This window comes from Prionailurus viverrinus, chromosome D2 (genome assembly GCF_022837055.1).
Source record: "Prionailurus viverrinus isolate Anna chromosome D2, UM_Priviv_1.0, whole genome shotgun sequence".
NCBI classification, from domain to species: domain Eukaryota; kingdom Metazoa; phylum Chordata; class Mammalia; order Carnivora; family Felidae; genus Prionailurus; species Prionailurus viverrinus.
The window spans coordinates 17,266,419-17,288,406 of record NC_062571.1 but is presented as its reverse complement, the minus strand read 5'-3'; the positions used below and the strand labels follow the sequence as shown (position 1 = coordinate 17,288,406).

At 42.8% G+C, this 21,988-nt stretch overlaps 1 protein-coding gene and 1 non-coding gene across 9 annotated transcripts in view; one reads left to right on the top strand and one right to left on the bottom strand.

The window, feature by feature from the left end:
- The window catches only part of TTC13 (tetratricopeptide repeat domain 13), a 78,448-nt gene that overhangs the window by 36,439 nt on the left and 20,021 nt on the right, over window positions 1–21,988 (bottom strand). For 4 of the 8 annotated variants that reach the window (XM_047825371.1, XM_047825373.1, XM_047825379.1 and 1 more), the window contains 6 exons: window positions 20,814–20,889; window positions 16,957–17,027; window positions 7,371–7,436; window positions 5,769–5,861; window positions 2,986–3,102; window positions 1,575–1,685 (listed from right to left, as the gene is read on the bottom strand). In XM_047825371.1, coding sequence (XP_047681327.1) covers window positions 1,575–1,685; window positions 2,986–3,102; window positions 5,769–5,861; window positions 7,371–7,436; window positions 16,957–17,027; window positions 20,814–20,889 — 534 coding nt within the window. The remainder of the gene's footprint in view (window positions 1–1,574; window positions 1,686–2,985; window positions 3,103–5,768; window positions 5,862–7,370; window positions 7,437–16,956; window positions 17,028–20,813; window positions 20,890–21,988) is intronic. The other 4 variants (XM_047825374.1, XM_047825375.1, XM_047825376.1 and 1 more) reach the window with 2 other exon arrangements.
- On the top strand, window positions 12,397–12,547 carry LOC125148531 (small nucleolar RNA SNORA62/SNORA6 family). The gene has a single exon (XR_007145610.1). It is a non-coding gene; the product is annotated as a small nucleolar RNA SNORA62/SNORA6 family (small nucleolar RNA).

Here is a 21,988-nt window from a genome sequence, read left to right as displayed (position 1 = left end):
ATGACAGATAAGGGAAGGAGCGGCTGAAAAGGCTTAAGCAGCTTGTCCAGTGGGACAGTTCACAGGGTTCAGAGCGGGAGCTCCAGCCACGGCCTTCCAACTCCAAACCCAACGCTCTGTCCTTGAAATTCATTCAGTCCACTAGTACTTATTGAGCACCTACTATGTGACAGGCACCACCCATGACGCCGAGGGTTTACAACATGTGGCCTTTTTAAAGGTCAACTGTGCCTACCCCCCAAGAGTGTGGGCGTGATCCTCGAAACCACTTTCCGTAATAAAACGCACGTTCTTTCTGCCAGAGCACTCTTTCCTGCCACGCGCTCCTGAGATTCGTCACAGCTTTCAAAGTTAAGGTAAAGAACAACCTTCTCTTTTGCAGGCTCTCTTGACCTGCCAGGCAGCATTAAGCGTTTTTCACCTACCCAGGCTGACTCTTAGGCCAGCCTGTCTTCAAACGGACGGCTCGGGTGGGTCCTGCACCAGAGCTCTGACCCTGTGCCGGCTGTGGGCGCCGAGGAGGCCACTGTGAGAGACCAGAGCTCCCCTCCCGACTCCCAGCCAGGTCTCTGCCCCAAGATAAGGCTCTTGCACCATAGGTCCTCAACACGTCCAGGGAGTGCCAGGCCAAGGACAGGAGGCAGGGACAGGCCAGAGGTGACACTGCCTCTCCACACATCAATCGGCTTGGACGACACCTTTTCTATTTCCCTCAACTCCTTCCCCCCAACAGCAATCTCCAGGCGGCAGCAGCAATGTGCTCGTTGTAGTAATGTCTCCAGACCCACTCTTGGAGCCCCCAGGGGTCCGATCAGGTCTCCGGTTACCCGTGTCTCCCCATGGTCCTCTGCCCCTAAGCCCCCCAGCCACTGGGTTGTCAGAATCCACACCCTAAAGAGCAGATTGGGTCTCAATGACATCCTTTCCCCCAAAGCTAGATTTTACAGCTCTCTGGGCCTACAAATTAAAATCAAGATGCTCAGCACAGCACTCTAGACACTTTGGGGGCCTCCCCTCGGCCGACCTGACAGCTCAACTCCCTTCCACTCAAACCTACTTGCTACGCCGCAAACTGGCCGTACCTCCATGTTCTATGCCAGCACTCATGCTTTCTCTCGGCCTGAAGTAGCTGGCTGCCCCCAATCCACTCCACCTGCAAGGCCGAGGACAACGTCCACTTGCTCTCCGGAACCTTCTCTAACCCCGCAGCTTAAGTGAATCCTTCCTATCCCTGTTTCCAAAGCACTTTGTTTACACTACTTTTTTTCGTGTATTTACCATATGATAAATTATATGTCGGGGGTGGGGGGGGAGAGGGGAACTTGGTGAACTGTATCCTTCCCAAGCGTAAAGTGCAAAGAATTCTTTCTCCCTATTTATCCTTGTCCCGTCTGCACCAGATAGTAGGAGCTCAATAAATACACCGACTCAAACTCCCTCCTAAAATAAACCAATCAGGTGGACACGTGAGATGTCATTTGCAAACAGGCCAAGTGGAATCCCATTAAAGTCTTCCCACCCTCGAGAGAAAAGCAGAATCATTATACGGTGCACATATTGTGTAACACTTTCACCTTCAAAAGTCCTCTGTGAAAGAAAGTTAGACCTTTGTATAGCATAGCTATAGGCTGGTTTTTGTTCAGCTCTAGGGACTGCTGAAAATCTTCGTGGGCGGTCGCATAGTCCTACAGAAAGGAGAGCAAGGGAAAAAAAGAGAGTAGCATTCATTAGATAGTTAGACATTTCCTACTTTTGATTGGTAGAGGAAAAACAATCCCATTTCATTCTATGCCCTCTTTGGCTTTTTTTTTTAAATTTTTTTTTTTCAACGTTTATTTATTTTTGGGACAGAGAGAGACAGATCATGAACGGGGGAGGGGCAGAGAGAGAGGGAGACACAGAATCAGAAACAGGCTCCAGGCTCCGAGCCATCAGCCCAGAGCCTGATGCGGGGCTCGAACTCAGGGATCGCGAGATCGTGACCTGGCTGAAGTTGGACGTTTAACCGACTGCGCCACCCAGGCGCCCCCCTCTTCGGCTTTAAAGGGAACATTTCATGACCATAAATATCAGCTGAATGCTTATCCTATTCGTTGAAACAGTTGGTTTTCTTAAGAAATTGATGGGGAACATCCCGCAAAGGTTTAATTTAAATACGCTGTCTCAACTACAAAAAGATTATTTATGGTCTCTCTGCCCCTGCCCCTCCCCTGCTCATGCTCTGTCTCTCTGTCTCTCTCTCTCTCTCTCAAAAATAAATAAACATTAAAAAAAAAGATTATTTATAAAAACAGTATTAAAGTCATAATCTGTCAGAGAAACTTAACAAATTATTTTCTGGTACTAGCATCTTACTGCACTGAACACTTCCAAAATGATTATGCCATAGGTCAACCTTAACGTGTGTTATGCTGAGATGGTTTTCATACCCATTTTCTCTTGCGATAGAAAATTGTTCCTGAAGTTACGTAAACCCACGCAAATAATGGCGGCAATCGGAGATACCACTATGATGATAAAAGATAATCTTGCCAGATCTGGGTCACTGCCACCGACAAGCTACGGTCTGAGAAGCCATGTTGGTTCTAGTTATGGCTCTTGCTCCCCGAGGAAATTCCAACTGTGCCTTTCAGTTTCACAATCACATCGGTAACGTGTGCACCTGTTTCCCTGTGCTGACATGTGCAAAAAAGGCTGAAGTACAGTCAATGAACCAAATCTCTTCACTTTCTCTTTCTTTTTCCCCCGAGTCTAGAATTAGTCACTGCTGACAGTTCAAGCAAGACAATGTACTCTTGGTACTTAACGTTTCTCCGCTGGGTTCAAGTTCAGCTAAAGAAAGTGCTTTTACGACTGTCTTGTGTCACAAGCATATTATTATGCAGCCCCGAACCCACATCTATCAAAGAGCAGCTTTCTGAAGTGAACAGAAAAGTGAAGTCTCTATTATCACAAAAGAAACATTTCAAGGCAAAAATAACTCACCTCTGATATGAAGTACAGGGTCCCCCGGTGTCTGTACAGCCGTGCTGAGGGCTGCAGCTGAATAGCTTTGGTGAGATCATTCACTGCTTCATTAATTCGTCCCAGAGGGGACAGAATCTATAAACCCAAACATGTCATTAGCGGAGAAATCTTCCAGTGACAAACCCCCAAACTGCCAATGTTCTTGACTTTTCAATTCCACCTCACCACACCCCACTCACAAGATTACTTTCCCGGCAGCAAGAATCCTTGACCCCACATACTACGCAGTGAGGTTCAAAGTCAACAGGCCGAGGGGCTGCCGATCTTTGTCCCGCAGACGGGGAGGCTGACGAACTAGAACTACAGCAATGGCTTTGTCACGGTTTCATGGTCTGGGTTACAACAGATGTCACTTTTCTTGAAACGTGACCCTTTTTTTCTCAACCTATCATGATCTTTCAAAACAAAATTTAGCATTTCAAAGTTAAGCTGAAGGATGACTTTGAGCCATTAAGAGCAGAGAAACTGACAGACACAGATTAGAGTCCTTCATGGTCTTTAGCTATGACCTCTGTGGCACTAAGGGCTGACTGACAATCTAAGACTCCAGGTGTTTTGGGAGTCCCTTTGTGTTAACTCTCAGCTCATCGGTCAAGATCTGCACGGCGGAAGAACAAAGGTCCGCAGGCTTGTTTGGGAAACCCTGGTGATGCAGCAGTCAGCTGTGTGCAGGTGACAATGACAACACAGAAGACAGTTGAGAATGCAAAACTACACCAAGAGGACGTGAGAAAATCCAAAATGGGTTATCAGGACTCATGCAATCAAGCTCAAGCATTTCATCCTGAGGAAATGTCCTGAAATTCGGGTTAATTTTGCTCTTAGAATATAGGTCATTTCCATCAGGTTCTACTACGTGGTTTCCTACTCTGCGGGAACCGAAAACCAGCAAAAGAGAGAGGATTCTGGCAGGCACATCACCAGTGGCAAGAATGGAAGCTCAGAAAAAGGAAAGAAAGAAATTACAGAATATACACCTGAGAATTCAAAAAGCCTAGCAGTCTGGGGTTAGATTTTGGGAGAAAGAACATCCCTACCTAGTTCATAACCCCTACGTACATAACTGAATCACCACACCTCAGCACAATAATCGACATTCATAATAATGACCTGAGTAACTAAAAAAGGTTGAATGATGTTCATTAAACACAGACTATCGCAGCAAGGATGAAAGAGAAAGATTTCTCATCAAATAATTTCAGACGTATGTAAACGGTAAGCTGTAATTTAGCTAGAAAAACCACTTTGTAGTGATATCGTTGCCCCGTGATGCCAGGAAAGAGGAATATCACTATATATATTTAAGATCATTGAAAATTACTTTTTGGATTACCAATATCACTTTTGGGTACACGGCTAGCTTTTGAGTAGATATGAGAAGCTTTTTGAGTAGCTTTTGAGAAACTTCTAAAGCTGCTGAACAAGTCGTCTTTCTATGCACACTTAATGAATTCATGCTTTACCGTAACATTTTAACATGACATCAGAGTAATGGAGGGAAAAAGCATCAGCACCCCTCCCTAGAGCAGATATCACCAAATCTCACCCTAAATACCAACAAGGCTCTCGTGCAGTAACGAACAAATTACAATCCCTTACCCCTTATGGTTACAATCCAAAATAGACAAGAGATAATGAATTATATCATTAACTCAGAAAGAATTTTATTCAGAAACCCAAATTCCCAATAAGACATAAAATTCACTTTGAGAAACTGAACTATAGCTTTAGACACTGTAATTTTGAGAATACAAACATCGCAAATACAGTTGTTAAATTACTAACACATTTAGTGTTTTCTTTACTTCTAAGTTTTCTCCCCCATAAGAGGAAACAAGTCATTTTTCCTTTAGTTCAACTATGAAATCCCATTATGTCAGATGACTAAAAGTTAAGTTTTTGCCAGTGTGAATACATTAACAAATTCTAAAGCATTTGATATGGTTAAGTGAGCGGTAAAATGAAATCTGGGTAGTTTATAATTATGCAAACGGTAAGAGGAACACATTTTATTAAAAGGAATGCCTCACCACACGCTCCTTTCTCTGATCTGAATACCCTTTCTCCACCTTGTCCCCCAAGACATGGGCTCTGATTGGCTCTAGCATTATCTGTTCAGTGAGGCCTCGGCAGACACACCCCCACCCTGCCCCTGCCAGCCTCCCCCAAGCTCTGACACACCACGTCTCTCTGTTCCTGGAGAAGCATTTCCTCTTCCCGTCTCCCATCACCAATACTACCTGGTATTTTCACCAAGTTATTTCTGTCTCCACTTCAAGTCCTAAGTTCCTTCAAGGTCTGGTTTTGGTCACCCTTACCTGCTCTATGTCTCTATGTAGATAAGTACATCTCCCAAGAATTATACATAAGCGTATACACACACGCACGCACGCACACACGCACTTGTAATGGTTATAAATTTCATTCTGACCATACTGTCATACTGTTTGACTAAAGTATGTCATAGACAGAGTAAACATGAACACTGACAGTAATAGTACGTGTTATAACCACATATTTTAATACTAAATATTACTATTAAATGTTAAATCAGGAGTATCTCTCAGTCAGTCCATAATTTTCTAGTAATTTCAACCACGTTTAAAGGCATAAAGTACCTATGGAGGAAAATGCAATAGATAAGGGAGCTTTAAAATGTATAAGTCATAAAATAATAGGAAAAAAAATCTGAGATTCAACTAATCCAATAACGACAGAGGGAAAAAGAAAACCGCACTCACTTCTGCTCGCTGTTCAAATACCTCTGGACGATCTGGTTCCAAGGTAATTACTCGGCTCAATTCGAACAGAGCAAGTTCAGCATTCTTAATGTCCTTGAAAAGGCATTAGCTTAGTATGAGATACAACTGTTACTCAAAATCAGGTTCAAGTTTTTCTGAAAAAACTAAAAATTTAGTAAAGATATAACTACTTAGAAGTAAATATGAACTTAGCTTCTAGATAAAAGAGCTGCTGGTTTAAATTCAGTTATGATTATTTAACTCACTCACGTCTACCTACCCATCAGTAGCCCATTAGACCTGGCTACATATCACAAGTTCCACTGATGGTAGGTTATTTTCTAAATTGAACCTATTTAAACACTGAATCAATGGATTTCAATGGATGAGTATGTGGATGGATAGCAGCATGCAAAATGATGCTGACCAGTGACAACATGGGGATACAAAGGGACCGAGTCAGTGTCCGTCAAAACCCCTAAGCCTACCTACCTACACCTTAGGAAGTCCAGGTAAGTTGTCTTTAAAATTTGCATGTTATTTTTATATTAGAAATATGAGCATGTCACTTTTACATTAAAAATGCATTAAAGATACAAGGAAATTTCATGTCGAGATATAAAATGAAAAGAGAGGAGAATTGGGAAGAAGCTCATCTCTGACAACTTCCGTCATTTATTGATGCTCTGAATGTAACACTGCTTCCTTCCTAAACACCTCTGTCATTCCCAGATCTGAGTTCGTTCTCAGTCCTCTATGTCTCAGAAGTATACAAATATTATATAAAATTTCACCAATAGGCCAGCACCTGATTAGTCCAATTTTTTAAGTTGGCAAAGACGAAAGTGATGCTTCTCCTTCAATCATCATTAATTTGAGTATTTCTAATATACAATAGGACAACAGAATAGTTTGTGTATAATAGTCTAACTGAAAATACAAAGATCTGAATCTTAAACTATTTCCTTATTTACCATATAGTCTCAGGAAAATCTTCATGTTTATACCATGGTGCCTTTGTTGAGTAAAATATGTCTATTATAACCCTCCTTCTGCATTCCCCAGAGAAATAAGGGGAAGAAGGTGAAAACGATATACTTATCTGGGGGAGAGTATAATACATGATAACAAATAAAAATAATCTTTATCAAAAAAACAAACAAACCAATCCTTTTGGTCTTTTATCCAACCTTTAAAAATTGTGGAAGAAACTCAGATTCTAAGTCCTACTGCACTATGCATCCCTAGACTCCACTTCTACCAATGAATATTCCTTGGGAATTCAGTTAAGGTCTCATACTCTCCTTGCTCTATGTCCAGCTCATCATGAAATACAATTTAGGCTGGCAAGGCTGTCCTTTTAGAGTAGATGGCAAGACGGACTCCCAGGAGCCCTGGGTAGAGATCCCCAGTCCCCCGCTCCCACCTTCCTGGCCACGCGATGTTGAGTACATTCTCTAAAGCCACGTTCTCAGGCGGGAACTGGCGTGCCCCCACTGTGTGTCCATCGGCACTCAATCAACAGGGAGCGGTTCTGTCGGAACCCTGGTCCAGGTGAGGTCATGTTAGGCACTATGGCAAGAGTAGCTATTCCATACTCACATGTAATCCCTTCTTTCCATAGGCTATCCCTCGGCCATAAATTGCACTAACCAGATCAGGCTCCTCCTAGTCAGACCAAAACAGAAACACGTCAAAAACTATAAACAAAACAAAACAAAACAAAACAAATCAGTTTCTGCGTAAAGCACGTTAACGCCACAAGCAACAAGCTCTAGTTTATGCTACTGCCACACATACGTCCACACGCGGTCCCCAACCAGGAGAGTCAGTGTGCTTGGGGCTCATTTGAATGAGACACGTGATTAAGGTTCTTTGCGTTAAAAAAAATAATAAAGAGAACCAACATTAGCGAGCCCTGTGCTAGTTTCTGTCACACGGTCATCTCCTTTAAAACATCCTCTCAACAACCCTATGACCCGCAGCGTCCGCGATCGTGTGCTCTGGGTGGGGAAACGGAGGCCTGGGGAAATAAACGGTTAGGCGCGAAGCACTGGGCAATGCTTCTTCCCAGTTTGTCCCCTCGCACAGTCATGAAATCATCTGAAAAGGGAAGAACCTCCCAGTGCCAACTCCATCGAGCAACAAGAAACGAGTCCACTCCACAATCGGTTGGGGTGAATGCAGTCCTTTATGCTGTATGTCAGAATAGGAATCAGACCCTTTCTGCAAGCTGCCCCCTGATGGACTAGAGGAAACCCTTCTCAGGCCCAAGGACAGGGTCCTCTGCCTCGCCACCAGGTCCCCACAAACAGGTCAGTGGTATGAAGCATCCCACTTCCTGAGGGAAATGTCTCTCTTCTACATTTAGCCTCTGCAATTTCTACCTCTTCTTGGAATCCTTCCTCTGCATTTAAGAAACAAGATATAGCTCTGGCTATATCGTCCGGGGTGAAACTCTTGATGCTGCTAAAGAACTGACCAGAACTGTACCAGATGAGGCACTTTGTAGACTAGTCTATCATTCGGTTTCAAATGTGAGATAGGTTGTCTGCCCGCATTGCAGAAGAAGACACAGCAACTCCAACAATAACGAGAAAAAATAAACGAGAAGATTCCATATATTGGAAAACAAAAAAGACTACTTGAAACAGAATCAGGTACACCCGTATCAAGCAGCAAACTGGTGCATCAGTGGCCTCAACCCAGCCGGCAGACTGGCTCACGGTGTATAAAAATGGGAAAAATTCAAGTAAACAGTGAAAGATCTCTAGCTTCACTTGAAAAATCAAAACATGCAGCAAAGATAAGCCCATATTTTTGCATTCTCTCATGAAAAAAAAAAAAAACTAGAGCTAAGTACTGGCGGCTTCCTTAGATGAGGGGTGTGTACTCATCAGTTTCCCGGAAGCCCACCCATCACCTCTACGTCACAGCAGTCCACTTTGCTCATTTAAACCACTTCCCCGGCTCCAGACGGTTCTGTTTGGAGTTGGGATTTATAACTTATATGTGACTGGCATGAAGGGCTCCATGCTATGCGTTACATGTGAAAAAAGTCCAAGTTATAGAACTGCAGGGGAATGCCACTTCCTTTTATAAACAGTACTTATAAATGATTTGTGTGGGTCCGTACGTGCACAGAAAAGAACGCTCCAAAATGCTAACAGCAATTTTCTCTTGGGAGTGGGATTACGAGCTCTGTTCCCACTCTACTTACTACTATTCCTTTTCCTTGTTCAAGACAAACATGTATACATTTATAGTCGGAAAAAGATGTTTTAAGTAATATGCGTTATGGAATATCGACATGTTTATTATAAACAAAACATTTTGTTCAAATAAATAGTTGGAATACTTATTATAAACTACAGCAAAATCTAGAAAATGAAGAAAAGCACAAAGGAGAAGGGCACCCCATAATCCTGCCACCCAGAGATAATAACACTTGAAACATTTAAATATCCTCCCTGGCTGGAAAATAAAAAAGGCAGAATGGGGCGCCTGGGTGGCTCAGTCGGTTTAGCGTCCGACTTCGGCTCAGGTCATGATCTCACGGTTTGTGGGTTCGAGCCCCGCGTCGGGCTCTGTGCTGACAGCTCGGAGCCTGGAGCCTGCTTTGGATTCTGTGTCTTCCCCTCTCTCTCTGCCTCTCCCCTACGCACTCTCTGTCTCTCTCTCAAATATAAAAAAATAAATAAAAATAAAAAGGCAGAGAGGCTAGTTTGGAGGGAGAGGGATACAGGCATGGAGGGAGAGGGATACAGGCACGGAGGGAGAGGAAGAGCAGGGAAAACAGTTTCCTGATGAAGAATTAAGATAAGATTGATTTCATGTGTTTCCATAGCAATACCACCTGCCAAGAGACAGAACAGTCCACAGAAAGTAGTACAGGCTGGGGCAGGGGGCAGTGAGCCCACATGGCTCTTCCCCTCTGAGGACATTCTCCAGTGAGAGGAACACCTGCTCTCAGATGTGTAATGTCTCAAAATATATGATCTAAGAAGCTTTTCTCCTAAAACTGAAAAAAATAATTATAAGGGGCAAATCAGAAAAAAAAAAAAGTTTACGTAAATAAATAGTTCTTCTACTGAAGTGGCATCTCCATACACCCTGTATACCTACAACAGCCACGTTCAAACATACTGTGTCTCTAACTCATAGTAAAATGCCTTTTACGTCGTTACCCAGGATACACACACATATGTACGTGACATGCACGCGCACACACATACACGCATTAGAAATGAGAGTTGCACTAAGTCAAACCTAGTCTTCCTGTTGACATGCAGTCTTCTAGTTTCTATTCTAGTGTGTTTCATTTTTTTAAAAGGTGTTAGTCTTCACTTGCCAATCAATTTCAGGCCCTACGAAAAGGCAGCAACTCACAATTTGACAAACAATGAGATAACATCTAAATGCTTTGGTAGAAAATATCGGTCATTTTCTTGCCTTGTTCAGTCTCATCTCCTTCCACTTTCCACTCATAATTCGTACTCTGTAAACGAGTACTACTTCATAGCTCCCCAGATACAAGACTGCTCTCCCAAGCTCAGCGTGCTACACATGCTAGTCCCTCTGCCAGGAACACTCACCCACTGCCTCAGCTCAAACACCACCTCTCCCCCGACTCCTTCCAGACTCCCCTGGAAAATAAATAAGCTCCTTTGCCTTGGTCCCTACTGTATACCATACAGACATTAGTCATTTGGTCAACAAATACTTAGGGCCAGCTTTCAGCCATGTCTGGTTTCACGTGTGAGGAATACCATAGTCACCAAAAACAAAGACAGAAGGTAAGATTCTTGCCTTCTTGGAGTTTAGCCAAAGAATCGCAAACATAAATGTAAAGTTACATGTTCAGTAAGAACGAGAGTAGTAAATAGTGCTTTTAGCAAATGCATAAAGACTAGACACGGTTAGGAAGGTTTCCCCCAGGAAGAGGTGCCTTGGATGAAATGTGTCGCAGGTGAGGGCATCTCGGAGTAGCTGGTCCAGGCAGAGGGAGCCAAAGGCCCCAAGGCAAGCAGGAAGCATAGTATCTGCTCCAAGATGAGTTTGGAGAGGTAGACAGGGACGTTATAATCTTTAAGCTAAAAACAACAGCAAAGTACGTGTGTGTTTTAAAGTGCAAAAGTGTACGTGTATGGATGGTGTGCATGTGTGTGGAGAGTGTGAGGTGACAAGCCAGACAACCATGCCTGCACCGGTTATCTGGCAGGTGATAGTGGCTTGGCTGTGGTTTGACCAGAGCCAGGAGAAGCAGAGGGACAGGAGAGGTCCTTTGGGAGCTATCCAGAGAGAGTTGGTGCTGAAATCAGCAGCACACTGATGTGTGGAGCAGGTGGACTCACGTATGCCAGTGAAGAGGGTGCCACGCATTGATGTGTGTGGAGGGATCAGGGGAAAGCATGCAGTCGAGTTGGAGCCTCTTAACGGATATAATTCCATTGAAGTCATTCTCCTATTACTCATTATACTGCATCTGCACATTTGTCACCCACGGTGACAATCTCCTCAAGGGAATGTAACCTCATGTTTGGATTTGTGACACTTAGTCTTAGCCTGACACATGAGTCTTAATATGTAGCAGTTGTTAGTTAACAACAATCACTGGCCATTTTTTAGGCAGACAAGAAGATTTTAATGAGTATTAAAGACTATCAGATCAAAGTCAGCTTGGCCTGGCCTCCTCTTCTCATAGGAGGAGCAAGCAGATGACCTGGCCAGAAACAATGGGGTACCGTGATTGGAAAAAAAGCCAATTCATAGTTCCATAAGGCAAAGCAGGGTGACACATGTGCCATTGGAATGGCTCCAGGTGGGCCACCAGCAATCACAGCTATAATATTTTATAGCAATAAAAGATTTCAAGCCTTTAAAAGATAGCCATTAAACAGTTTGTAACAGTTCAAATATCTGAACACTGACAACTTCCTGAATTTGGTCATCATTATTTTGGCCCTTAGGATTTTATGTGTGGCTGCCACTGGCAGAGAACCCTATAGCGGCCCCATATGCCTCACTTCCCCAGCCCTCCCTCTGGGTCACCCACGTGGTCTGATGCTCGTGGCGGTGACTTTCAGTTCTGCCAGTGACAGATAACAAGTTGTATCAATCAAGACGAGTAACAAAATCTATTATTTAACAACAACAGTAATTATACATCCTGCTATACTGTTTAAAAAGAAATTCTAGGGCACCTGGGTGGCACAGTCAGTTAAACATCTGACCCTTGGTCTCAGCTCAGGTCATGATCTCACAGTTCATGAGTTCGAGCCCCGCATCAGGCTCTGCGTGGAGCCTGCTTGGGATTCTGTCTCTCTTTCTCTCTGCACCGCCCTCCCGCCCCACCGCCGCTTGTGCGCTCACTCTCTCTCAAAATAAATAAATAAACTTAAAAAAAATAAAAAGAGGGGCGCCTGGGTGGCGCAGTCGGTTGAGCGTCCGACTTCAGCCAGGTCACGATCTCGCGGTCCGTGAGTTCGAGCCCCGCGTCGGGCTCTGGGCTGATGGCTCGGAGCCTGGAGCCTGTTTCCGATTCTGTGTCTCCCTCTCTCTGCCCCTCCCCCATTCATGCTCTGTCTCTCTCTGTCCCCAAAATAAATAAACATTGGAAAAAAAAAAATTAAAAAATAAAAAGAAATTCTAGAGGCCACTGGCTGGCCAACAAACTCACAAGCGTCAGTAGTGTTCTACATAAGGGTCAAGTCTTTCCCTAACACCATGAGGGTCTCTGGTCCAGTGAGTGGAGTTTGATAGTAATTCTTGCTACATGTAAAAAAAAAAAAAAAAAAGTAATTCTAAAAAAAAAGTAAATTGAATACAGAAACCTAAATATTGTGTGAATCTGTAAGGAATTATTGTGGTTGTTATTTCAGTTACAATCTAGTATTAAGAGGTCCTAAATTTAAAGGACAGATTTTCTTACCTTTCTTGATTGATACAAGTTTATTATTTTGTCTATCATGGGCTTTGGATGTTAACAAGAAGTCAAAGATCTTTAAGAAATGTCATAATGCATTATATTTTCAGCTAAAAACCAATGTTTACTTCTAAAAACAAATTGGGCTCAGAATACCCATTTTTCAAAAGATTTTTGAGTCTACAAGTCTAATAATATTTACGTTTTGTCAAATGTTCAGCATTTTACTTTATTTTTTAAAATATTTATTTATTTTGAGGAGAGTGCAAGCAGGGGAGGGGCAGAGAGAGGGACACAGAGGATCTGAAGTGGGCTCTGCACTGACAGGCTGACAGGACAGAGCCTGATGTGGGGCTCGAACTCACGAACCACAAGACCATCATCTGAACCGAAGTTGGATGCTCAACAGACAGAGCCACCCAGGTGCCCCTAAGTGTTCTGAATTTGAAATGACTTCAATGAAAACTAAGATTTCAATCTTCCAATATTACTTACTTTATGCAAATGCACAATCATTGTATAATAAGATAGTTACATTACTGGAATCATGTACACTTAGATGTCTCAAGTCCCAAGACATCGATCTCCTTAAATTCAGAAAGGTCTAATTTACTATCCTCATTATACCATTTATAGAGGGGCTTTAAATTTTACAAATATTTATTTTTCCACTGCCAAGCCTGGCTTTCGGATTAAAACTCAAAAGTCACTGGATCAGAGACAAATAAGTCAAAAAAGTCAGTGCACAGCAAGGTAATGAGGACTGAGTTTTGCCCAAGCTGCAGACCCACATACATAATTACATGAAGGATGTTCACAAATCACAGAGAGGCATGTTTCCTATTTTGTCTGCTCATGTGAAATAAGAAACATTTTTATGGATTCAGTTCCACCCGAAGCAGATGAGCTCAAGCCCACACAATTAATATCAAAGGCCAATGGCTTCATAAAACTTCTGTAGCACTTAGCTTACCGAGCCCTGCCTGGGGACCAAAGAAACACAGGGAATGGTTCTGCTTTTCAAAAACACGGTCTTCGATGCACGGACATGCGGAAGGACACTCAGAGAGAGCACTAATTCACAAGCTTTTAAACCAAGAATTTTCAATGCACTCTGATAGATCTATGAAGCTTTGAAATTATGCTCAGTTAGAAACCTGCATGCTTGAGGAGTTTTTTTTTTCCTTCCTTCATAGCTGTACAAAGTACCCCCTAGTTAGAGAACTACTCAAATACTTCACAGCAACAGAAACTGTGGAAACATCTTGTAAGTTTGCCCCTCATGGTGCAGCTAAGAAAAAAAGGTTTAAAAGCTTTACATCAAAAGGTCACGCTGGAATTTAAGTAGCCCACATGCACAGATCCAAATTGCACATTAAACGATCTTATAAAAACGATAAATCTCATATAATCCAAGCCCTCATGGTCCCATTTGTTTTCAGCTTTCTGTGAAAGGAATCAGGTTCCACACTCTGCTGCTGGATACTGGAGGAGCTCACGGGCTGTCCAAACGAAAAGTCTTGTCAAGCATTCATGAGCTCAAAACCCCTGAAACTCTTGTGTGCAAACAGTTACCACTGCAGGTTTGCTAGAGGACGTGTGCTGGCTTACAGATTTTCTGCCCGTGCAAAGGGTCCTGCAGGGAACAGGTGAACACCCACTGGCACGTGCTGACAAAAATGGTCCTGCAGTGGTACTCAGTCCAGTCCTGACATGGACAGGGAAAGGCAAGAGGGCAGCATCCATGCAGCAGTGGTGAGCAAACCGCTCTTCAGGACCCTGGACACGGAAAAGTTTTGTCCTGAAAGGCAGGACTGAGTTTCTCATTTAAAAAAGTAATAAATTTTTAAATGTTTGTGTATTTTTGAGAGAGAGAGAGAGAGAGAGAGAGAGAGAGAGAGAGACAGACAGTGTGAGCAGGGGAGGGCCAGACACAGAATCCGAAACAGGCTCCAGGCTCTGGGCTGTCAGCACAGAGCCCGATGCGGGGCTCGAAGTCACGAACCATGAGATCATGACCTGAGCTGAAGTCAGAAGCTCAGCCGACTGAGCCACCTAGGTGCCCCTCTCATTAAAATTTTTGAAAAGAATTTTAGCATTTTTTAACCAATCTTTATATCCCGTGTTTCTCGTAGTTATGGAACACGAAGACAACATAACAAATTTTCACTGAGCTCTATCCAGATGCCTCTGTGTTTGCTTTTGTTTACTCCAGTGTGTTGTGCGAATAGGCTTTTCCACACGTGTCCTGATGTGGATAAGGCTGGGAAGCACCGAGACAAAGGCACAGAAGACAGAAGTCACCAAGAACAGCACCAGCAGGAAAGCCAGAGGCACTCTTGTTCCTACATCAAAATGTGTCGTAAGTGGTCACCCGGGCCTGTCCTCTGTGAGCCCGTAGTATTTGAATTTCCGCTGTTCCCCATTCTCTGTTCCTGCCCCATCAATAGCCTGCATCACCAGAAAAGGAGTCCAACTGTATAAACCACACATGCTCCAAGAAAACTTTCCCACTTGAAAGCAGCCCATTGTATCGCAGACTGATGAAAATGCTATGTCAAATATCAGTATATTAAGACCTTGCCTGGACACACAGAAATTTTGATCTACTTTCTGAATGCAATGGCAAGAGAAATACGTTTGAAAACAATAAACGGACAACACGAGGAGTAGCATAGAGCCAATGGAAGCATAAGATCACAGAGACTTACTGAAAAACATTTACAGTATAAAATTCAGTGAAAAGTAATATGAAATATTACACGTATTCAGATTATAAAACACGAATGCATACACGCTTTGAAAGGTCATACGCAAAACAACTTCAGTGAACGGTACAGTGGCAGAATTAGGAAATTTTTTGTTAAACTTTCTCTTTATGATTCTTATACTGCCTTCAACTACAATGGTAAAAATAGTTTTCAAAAAGTTGAATGAATTGATAATATGTCTGAAAGCTCGCACTGTTTTCTGCTATCAGTTACCAGAGATTAACTGACATTTGCTTCTATAAAGGTACCAAAACCTCCCTTTCAAACCAGGGCCAAGTGCTAACTGTGTGAAGTGCTTGCTTATATTTTCCAGTATTGCAAGGCTTCACAGAAAGGCGATTTTTAACATTAATAATCTACCCTTCATCCTTCAAACTCTGCTGAAGAATGCTATTCCATATGAGCACTCAAACACACAACGGCTTGAATCTCTGGGATTTCGAGGATGAAGGCACGACTGTCAATATAATCAATTCCATGTTTCGAAAAAGAAAACAAAAGTGGTGCAGAAACTCCCAAATGAGTACTCTAAAATTCAGTTTACCTGCTGGATTGTAAATTATCTGTTGGTTCTCACTGTATTGGCACAGACGAATATGCTAGAATGGTGCTTTGAGTAGCTAAAAGGAACTGAGCACTTACTCTGTGCCAGGCACTGAGTCCTAAGTACTTTACAGAATATGTCATTTAAACCTAACAAGAATATTTTTGGAGGTAATAGTTATTATCCCCACACGCCAGGAGGTTAAATAACTTGCTAGCAACCAGCAGAGGGGATTAGAACATGGGTATAAGTCTTTAACTCTAAAGACCAAGCTTCTTCACTGCACTACTCTACTGGACACACACACATCGACAATCGGCAATGGTCAGCATCTATAAGAACACCGTTAAATAAAGATAAGGGTGTAAGGCTAACAACGTTGGGCTATTTTACGGGTCTCCACTGCAACTCTTACACACGTTTGTTTAAGCCTTTTATCTTAACCAGATTTTAATGCAGCCATCAATCAGTGAAGGCTCAATGCTGCCACTGAGGAGTCTCACAATTACACTTCAAGGGGAGAAACAAACCCACGAATGGAACCGTGCAGATCAACTCCTGCACGGAAAGTGAATCTGAATGTCCAGCATCCGTATCTTATGGGGGATGGCATGGTAGAGAGCAAAGTGAACGGAAGCTAATGGTTTTCTTTTCTTTTAAACTTGCATTTGAGTCCCATCTCTTCTAGCTGATGGTGGGGAGACTGTCAGCAAATTGCTTGACCTCCTTTGATCTCATTTTCCTCCTTTAAAATAAAGTAACACTGCAAAGATGACAATGAGAGCAGTGTTTCAAGGCCTGCGCCAAGAAAGTGCTCAGTCAGGGCTGATTTCTTTCACTTTCTCACATAACCTTAAAGTCAATGTATTCTTGTAGCACTTTACGCATAAGCCTGTATTTCTGTCGTGACTATAAACTTGAAATTACATAATTAAGAAGAGAAATTACCTGAAGCATTGTTGAAAAATGTCTTATGGCTTCATCATAGAGACCACTGCCAATCAACACATAAGCAATAGCTATGAAACAAAATACAAAAATGTTAAAAGAAAGAACAAAGGATCTCACACCAGAATCGGTGACTAAATGCTTTGCTGAATCCCAAAGGGCAGCTCCAAGGGCTAGAAGCAGTTAAAGAAAACCTGGACGTTAAGAAGATGTAATTGAATTCCTTCCACCACTCGCCACTTGCTATCAGTCTTCTGGTGCTCTCTAGATTTAAATTATTAAAGCCACCTATAAAACATTGCCTACAGAAGTAATTATCTTTTTCTAAGCCCATTGTTCACTTTCAAATACCAACTAACCTTTATGATGTTTCCCACCTATACATCAAAAGAGCTAGTAATAAGCCTCAACAAAACCCACATAACATGACAATGTGGTTTTATGGTGAAAGTTAAGAGAAACACCCAAATAGCAGCACAAGTCTCAATTCCGGGGCTGGGGGGGGGGGGGGCAGGGGGGCAGTGGTGGTGCTGAACTTACTGCCAGTTGCCTAGTAAGAACAAAAACAGAGGCTCAAATTAATACATATGAGCAGAATGCTTCATTGTAGCCAATTCACAACAGTGCAGTGCAACAGCCTTTTTCCTACTTCTTGTATTCAAAATACCGCCAAAACACTACTCTAAATATACACTAAAGATGAATAGTTTCCAGTCAAATTGTGTAGGTAAGCGGTATTTTGAAATTAGAGCCATGACAACCTCCTAAAACACAGCAATATTTGGACTCCATTTTTTCACCTGTCCAAACTAGAATACATTATTGATATTCTACATTACATTTCATCTCTAAAACTTGCCCTAACTCCCTAAATCCCCAAATATCCCTCAAAAAACTGTATTCCTCGCTCAAAACAATACTATTTTGGTCACATTTCTTTGCAAATAAAGCTTTACTGCAACACTCTGATTCTAGGCCCTAACAAGTGTTCAAGGAGACAAGCAACTAAATCTTTTCTTGTCATGAAGACAAGCAACTAAATCTTTTCTTGTCGTGAAGAGCTTAAATTTCCTGCCAGTTAAAAGTAGTGAAAACATTCAATGCAGAAAGAGACTACCCTTATAATTAACCTGAAAAAGGCAAATTTGAAAAGCACTGAATGTCATAACAAGACAAGAGCTTTGGGGGCATTCTTCAAAACGAAGAGGGCTGACTTTGTCATAATTTCTTTGAAAAGAGAAATTACGGTCAAACTCATATCCAGAATAATAAGAATGGATACCATTCAGATGTATCAGATGAGCAGATGGCCAGAGACACCCTTGGGGTGCGGGCCAGGAGCAGCAGGCGGGAAAAACAAGAGTAATGGGTAACGTGCATGGCACTCTGTACATTTCCACGTATTAACTCATTTGCTCCTTGAGTGCAACGAGGCAGGTACGAAGATTATCCCCATTCAAAGACAAGGAAAGGAAACTTAGTGCAGTTAAACAAACTGTCTGAAGAGAATGCGCAGTGACACAGGCCCCAGGCTGCCCGCTCTGGGACCCACCCTCCAGACACATACCCTGCCGTAGATCACGGCTGTACCGAAACTGCCGTGTGCTGGGCTGGCCTGCAAAACGGTTTGACTTTCCTGATGATTACATGAACAGGGACTGAAATATAAACGTGTCCTGTTTGGAATGCAGGAGGATGGTGATGTATTGGAAGGCCAAGATAGGCGCTCAGGTTCTCGCTCTGCCAAACACCGGTGATCACGGGAACCTCAGTCACTTCTCATTACTCTCTGGGTCTTGCCTAACAAGCCTGCAGAACATTTTCTTAGGTTCCTTTCAGATCTAAATTTTTCGAATTTCCTACCCATCTCCCCAGAATCAGTAAATATCTGTCGAGTGAACAAAAGAATAAGCGACCCATTAAAAACAAATACAGTGTGAGGGGATAAATACCGTACTTGGGGACATGTTTCAATTGTTCTCCGTGGCTCGGCTGTTGAACCCCACTCAAATAAAATCAAACGCAGCTCTCAAATCTTTCTAATGGTAAATGTGTTTTGAGAAAAGCCCAAAAGAATCCATTAAAAAAAAATCCAAATCTTGGGGCACCTGGGTGGCTTAGTTGGTCAAGCGTCCGACTTCGGCTCGGGTCATGATCTCATGGTTCGTGAGTTCGGGCCCCGCTTTGGGTTCTGTGTCTCCCTCTCTTTCTCTCTGCCCCTGCCCTGCTCGTGCTGTTTCTGTCTCTCAAAAATGAGTGAACGTTAAAAAAAAAAAATTTTTTTTAATCCAAATCTTGCAAAGATATAAATAAATAAGTATTAGGGCCAAATTTTGCTGTGGCAGTACAAAGACATAAAGAGAACACCGGAATTCTCACAGAAATCATTACTGACCAGAATTCTACATCTCCTGGCAATGTGTGTGTTGACAGAAGCTGTTCTTCCAAGAAAAAAAAAAAATGCTGTGATATGAAAGATCCTAAGCCATGCCAGGGCCTATGCTATCCAGGTCCACTAGGATTAGTCTTAGACCCCATACCAGGCCTTTAATTACATCACTTAGTATGTGAATACAGGGCTGACCAGATCCAAGGATTTCAGAAAAGGCCAAATCTGATTTCTTAACAGGCAACTAATTCTCAAAGCCCACTCAAAGAATAACACCAAGAAGTGATTAATACTTTAAAAATAGTCAACTCTTAATTGCCTGCACAAACAGAGCAAAGGAGCCAATACAAGAAGCGCTCAGTCTTTATTTTTTTAAGTGAGCTCTAGGCCCAATGTGGGGCTTGAACTCACGACCCCGAAATCAGGAGTCACGTGCTCTCCCGACTCAGCCAGCCACACGTCCTGAAGTGCTTAGTCTTAATACAAAATGCATATGGCCACAGAAAGGATAAAATAATTACGTATAAGATAGAAAAAATTCCCAAAGGTGCCTCGGGTCACCAGGTACCAGGTAGGAACACGTGCTTATGGGAAGTCCATCCAGCTGCACCGTTCAGTCTGGTCTTCAATTTTGTTTCCACTCCTTCAAGTGTAAGCTGACTAGGCAATGAGTGAGACACACCCAAAGCACGTCAGACACTGGTGAAACCAGACTATTTTAAAACATGCCACGACCCAGCCAACTTGCAGGACCCCTTTGCAGATCTGAATGAACTCAACTTTTCTACACTCACAACAATAACTGACTGGCCTCCCGGCAAAATTAACCCACACCTAGCTATTTTATTACACAGAAGATTAAGTAGGTGTGAGTCCCCTCGGCTTTCACTTCTGTGCGGCCCAAGTGACCTTTTAATGAATGATAACCGTTCCTAAGGGCTCATGACCATCATTATTACTTTCCAGAGAAACACAGAGGTGGACACGTCCTTACCGATCATTTCCTCCAAACCTTGTACGGTAAAACCTTGGTTGGCGAGCATAACCCATTCCAGAAACACGCTTGTAATCCAAAGCACTTGTGTATCAAAGTGAATTTCAGTAACAACTGGTTCAGTTGTGATCATGTGACATTCGGCATCACGTAATACTCGTATTGCAAGACAACTGCTCGTTTATCAAGTTAAAATTTATTAGAAACGTTTGCTCGTCTTGCGAAACATTCGCAGAACAAGCTACTCGCCATCCAAGGTTTTACTGTATTTTCTCTATTTCATGTTATCCTGACATAGGGTGCACGGACCCACACAAGGGCTGAATGTCCTACCCGACATCACACCACTCATGTTGGCAGAGCCGGTGTCTGTGTTCTTTCCACTCCACCACCTTGCCTACCTGCTCGGCACTGAATTATAAATTCTAGGCAAATACCCCAGGAACCGCCCCCTCCCCCAGATTCCAATCTCACCTAGCTCTTCGTTTGTGCTGTCATTATCCGTGGCAAAAGGGAATCTCTTTTGTTCTGCAATAGACTTGGCCTGGCTCTGAAATGAAAACAAACAAACGTACATGTTAGCTTCTCACAAATGAAGACGAGGCTTACAATGAAAACCTGTATTTTTACAAAGTGAAGCTACATTTGATTCATATGGAAGTGAGAAAAGGTGCACTTTAAGTCATGCCAATTGTGTACTTCAAGCACATAGCTTATGGTGTAACTGATTTGCCTCCTCCCTACCATTAGTGGTTCTGTTTCTAAGAACAAGTTTCTTTTCGCTCCCATAGGGATTTATCCTGCTGGCTGCTCCACGCTCCCTCCATGTTTTCAGAGACTATTTAATGGCCTCGATTAGGTTACGAGGATCACGTTCTAGCGATCGGTCCTCCGATGCGGCTGGATGATAGAATATTGCTTTGTAAACTCTAAAAATACTTTAGAAAAAAGAGCTACCAGTTGTCCAGAGATGACGCCAGAAAGGGACCTACAAAATCTGAGCAGGAAACAAGACATTCTAGTAGAAAGTGCACAGCAGATGGTGAACATCTCCATCCTGCTCAATGCGGTAAATTGCCTACAAAGAATTGCTGCAGACATATGCCCATCTGGCAAGAAAACGAAACCAAAAGTGGAAACTAGGGGCAGACAAAATGAGTAAGTTTGCTTAGTAACGGGAGTGATTTTACAGGCAGCACGGGAAATGACGGCTCTATAGGGTGCAGGAGACAAATCACATCGGACGCTACAGCGGCCACTTCACCGGAAGATTTAACTGCTCATGCTAAGTTGGGATATGCTTAGCCTCCAGGGTACGTGTTAAAATGATTACTTCATGTGAGATTCACCTAAGACACAATTAAAACTTGTACACACACAGAGACAGGAAAAGCTAAGACAGTGAGGGACTGAAGATTTGCGGCTTTGGGCAAGACCACAGGATTAGAACTCAGTGGCGTCCTGATTAACTGAGTTCTTCTGTTTTAAAAATGCATAGTACGGATGCCTGTAGGCATATATGATGGCCAAATAATTTTACAGGAGAGTCTCTCCTAATCGCTGTTTGTGCTTTCCAGCGCATGATTGGTGGTCATTAGCAGATGACGAACTGTAGCCTCTTGGACTTCATGGACTCAAATAACAGAGTA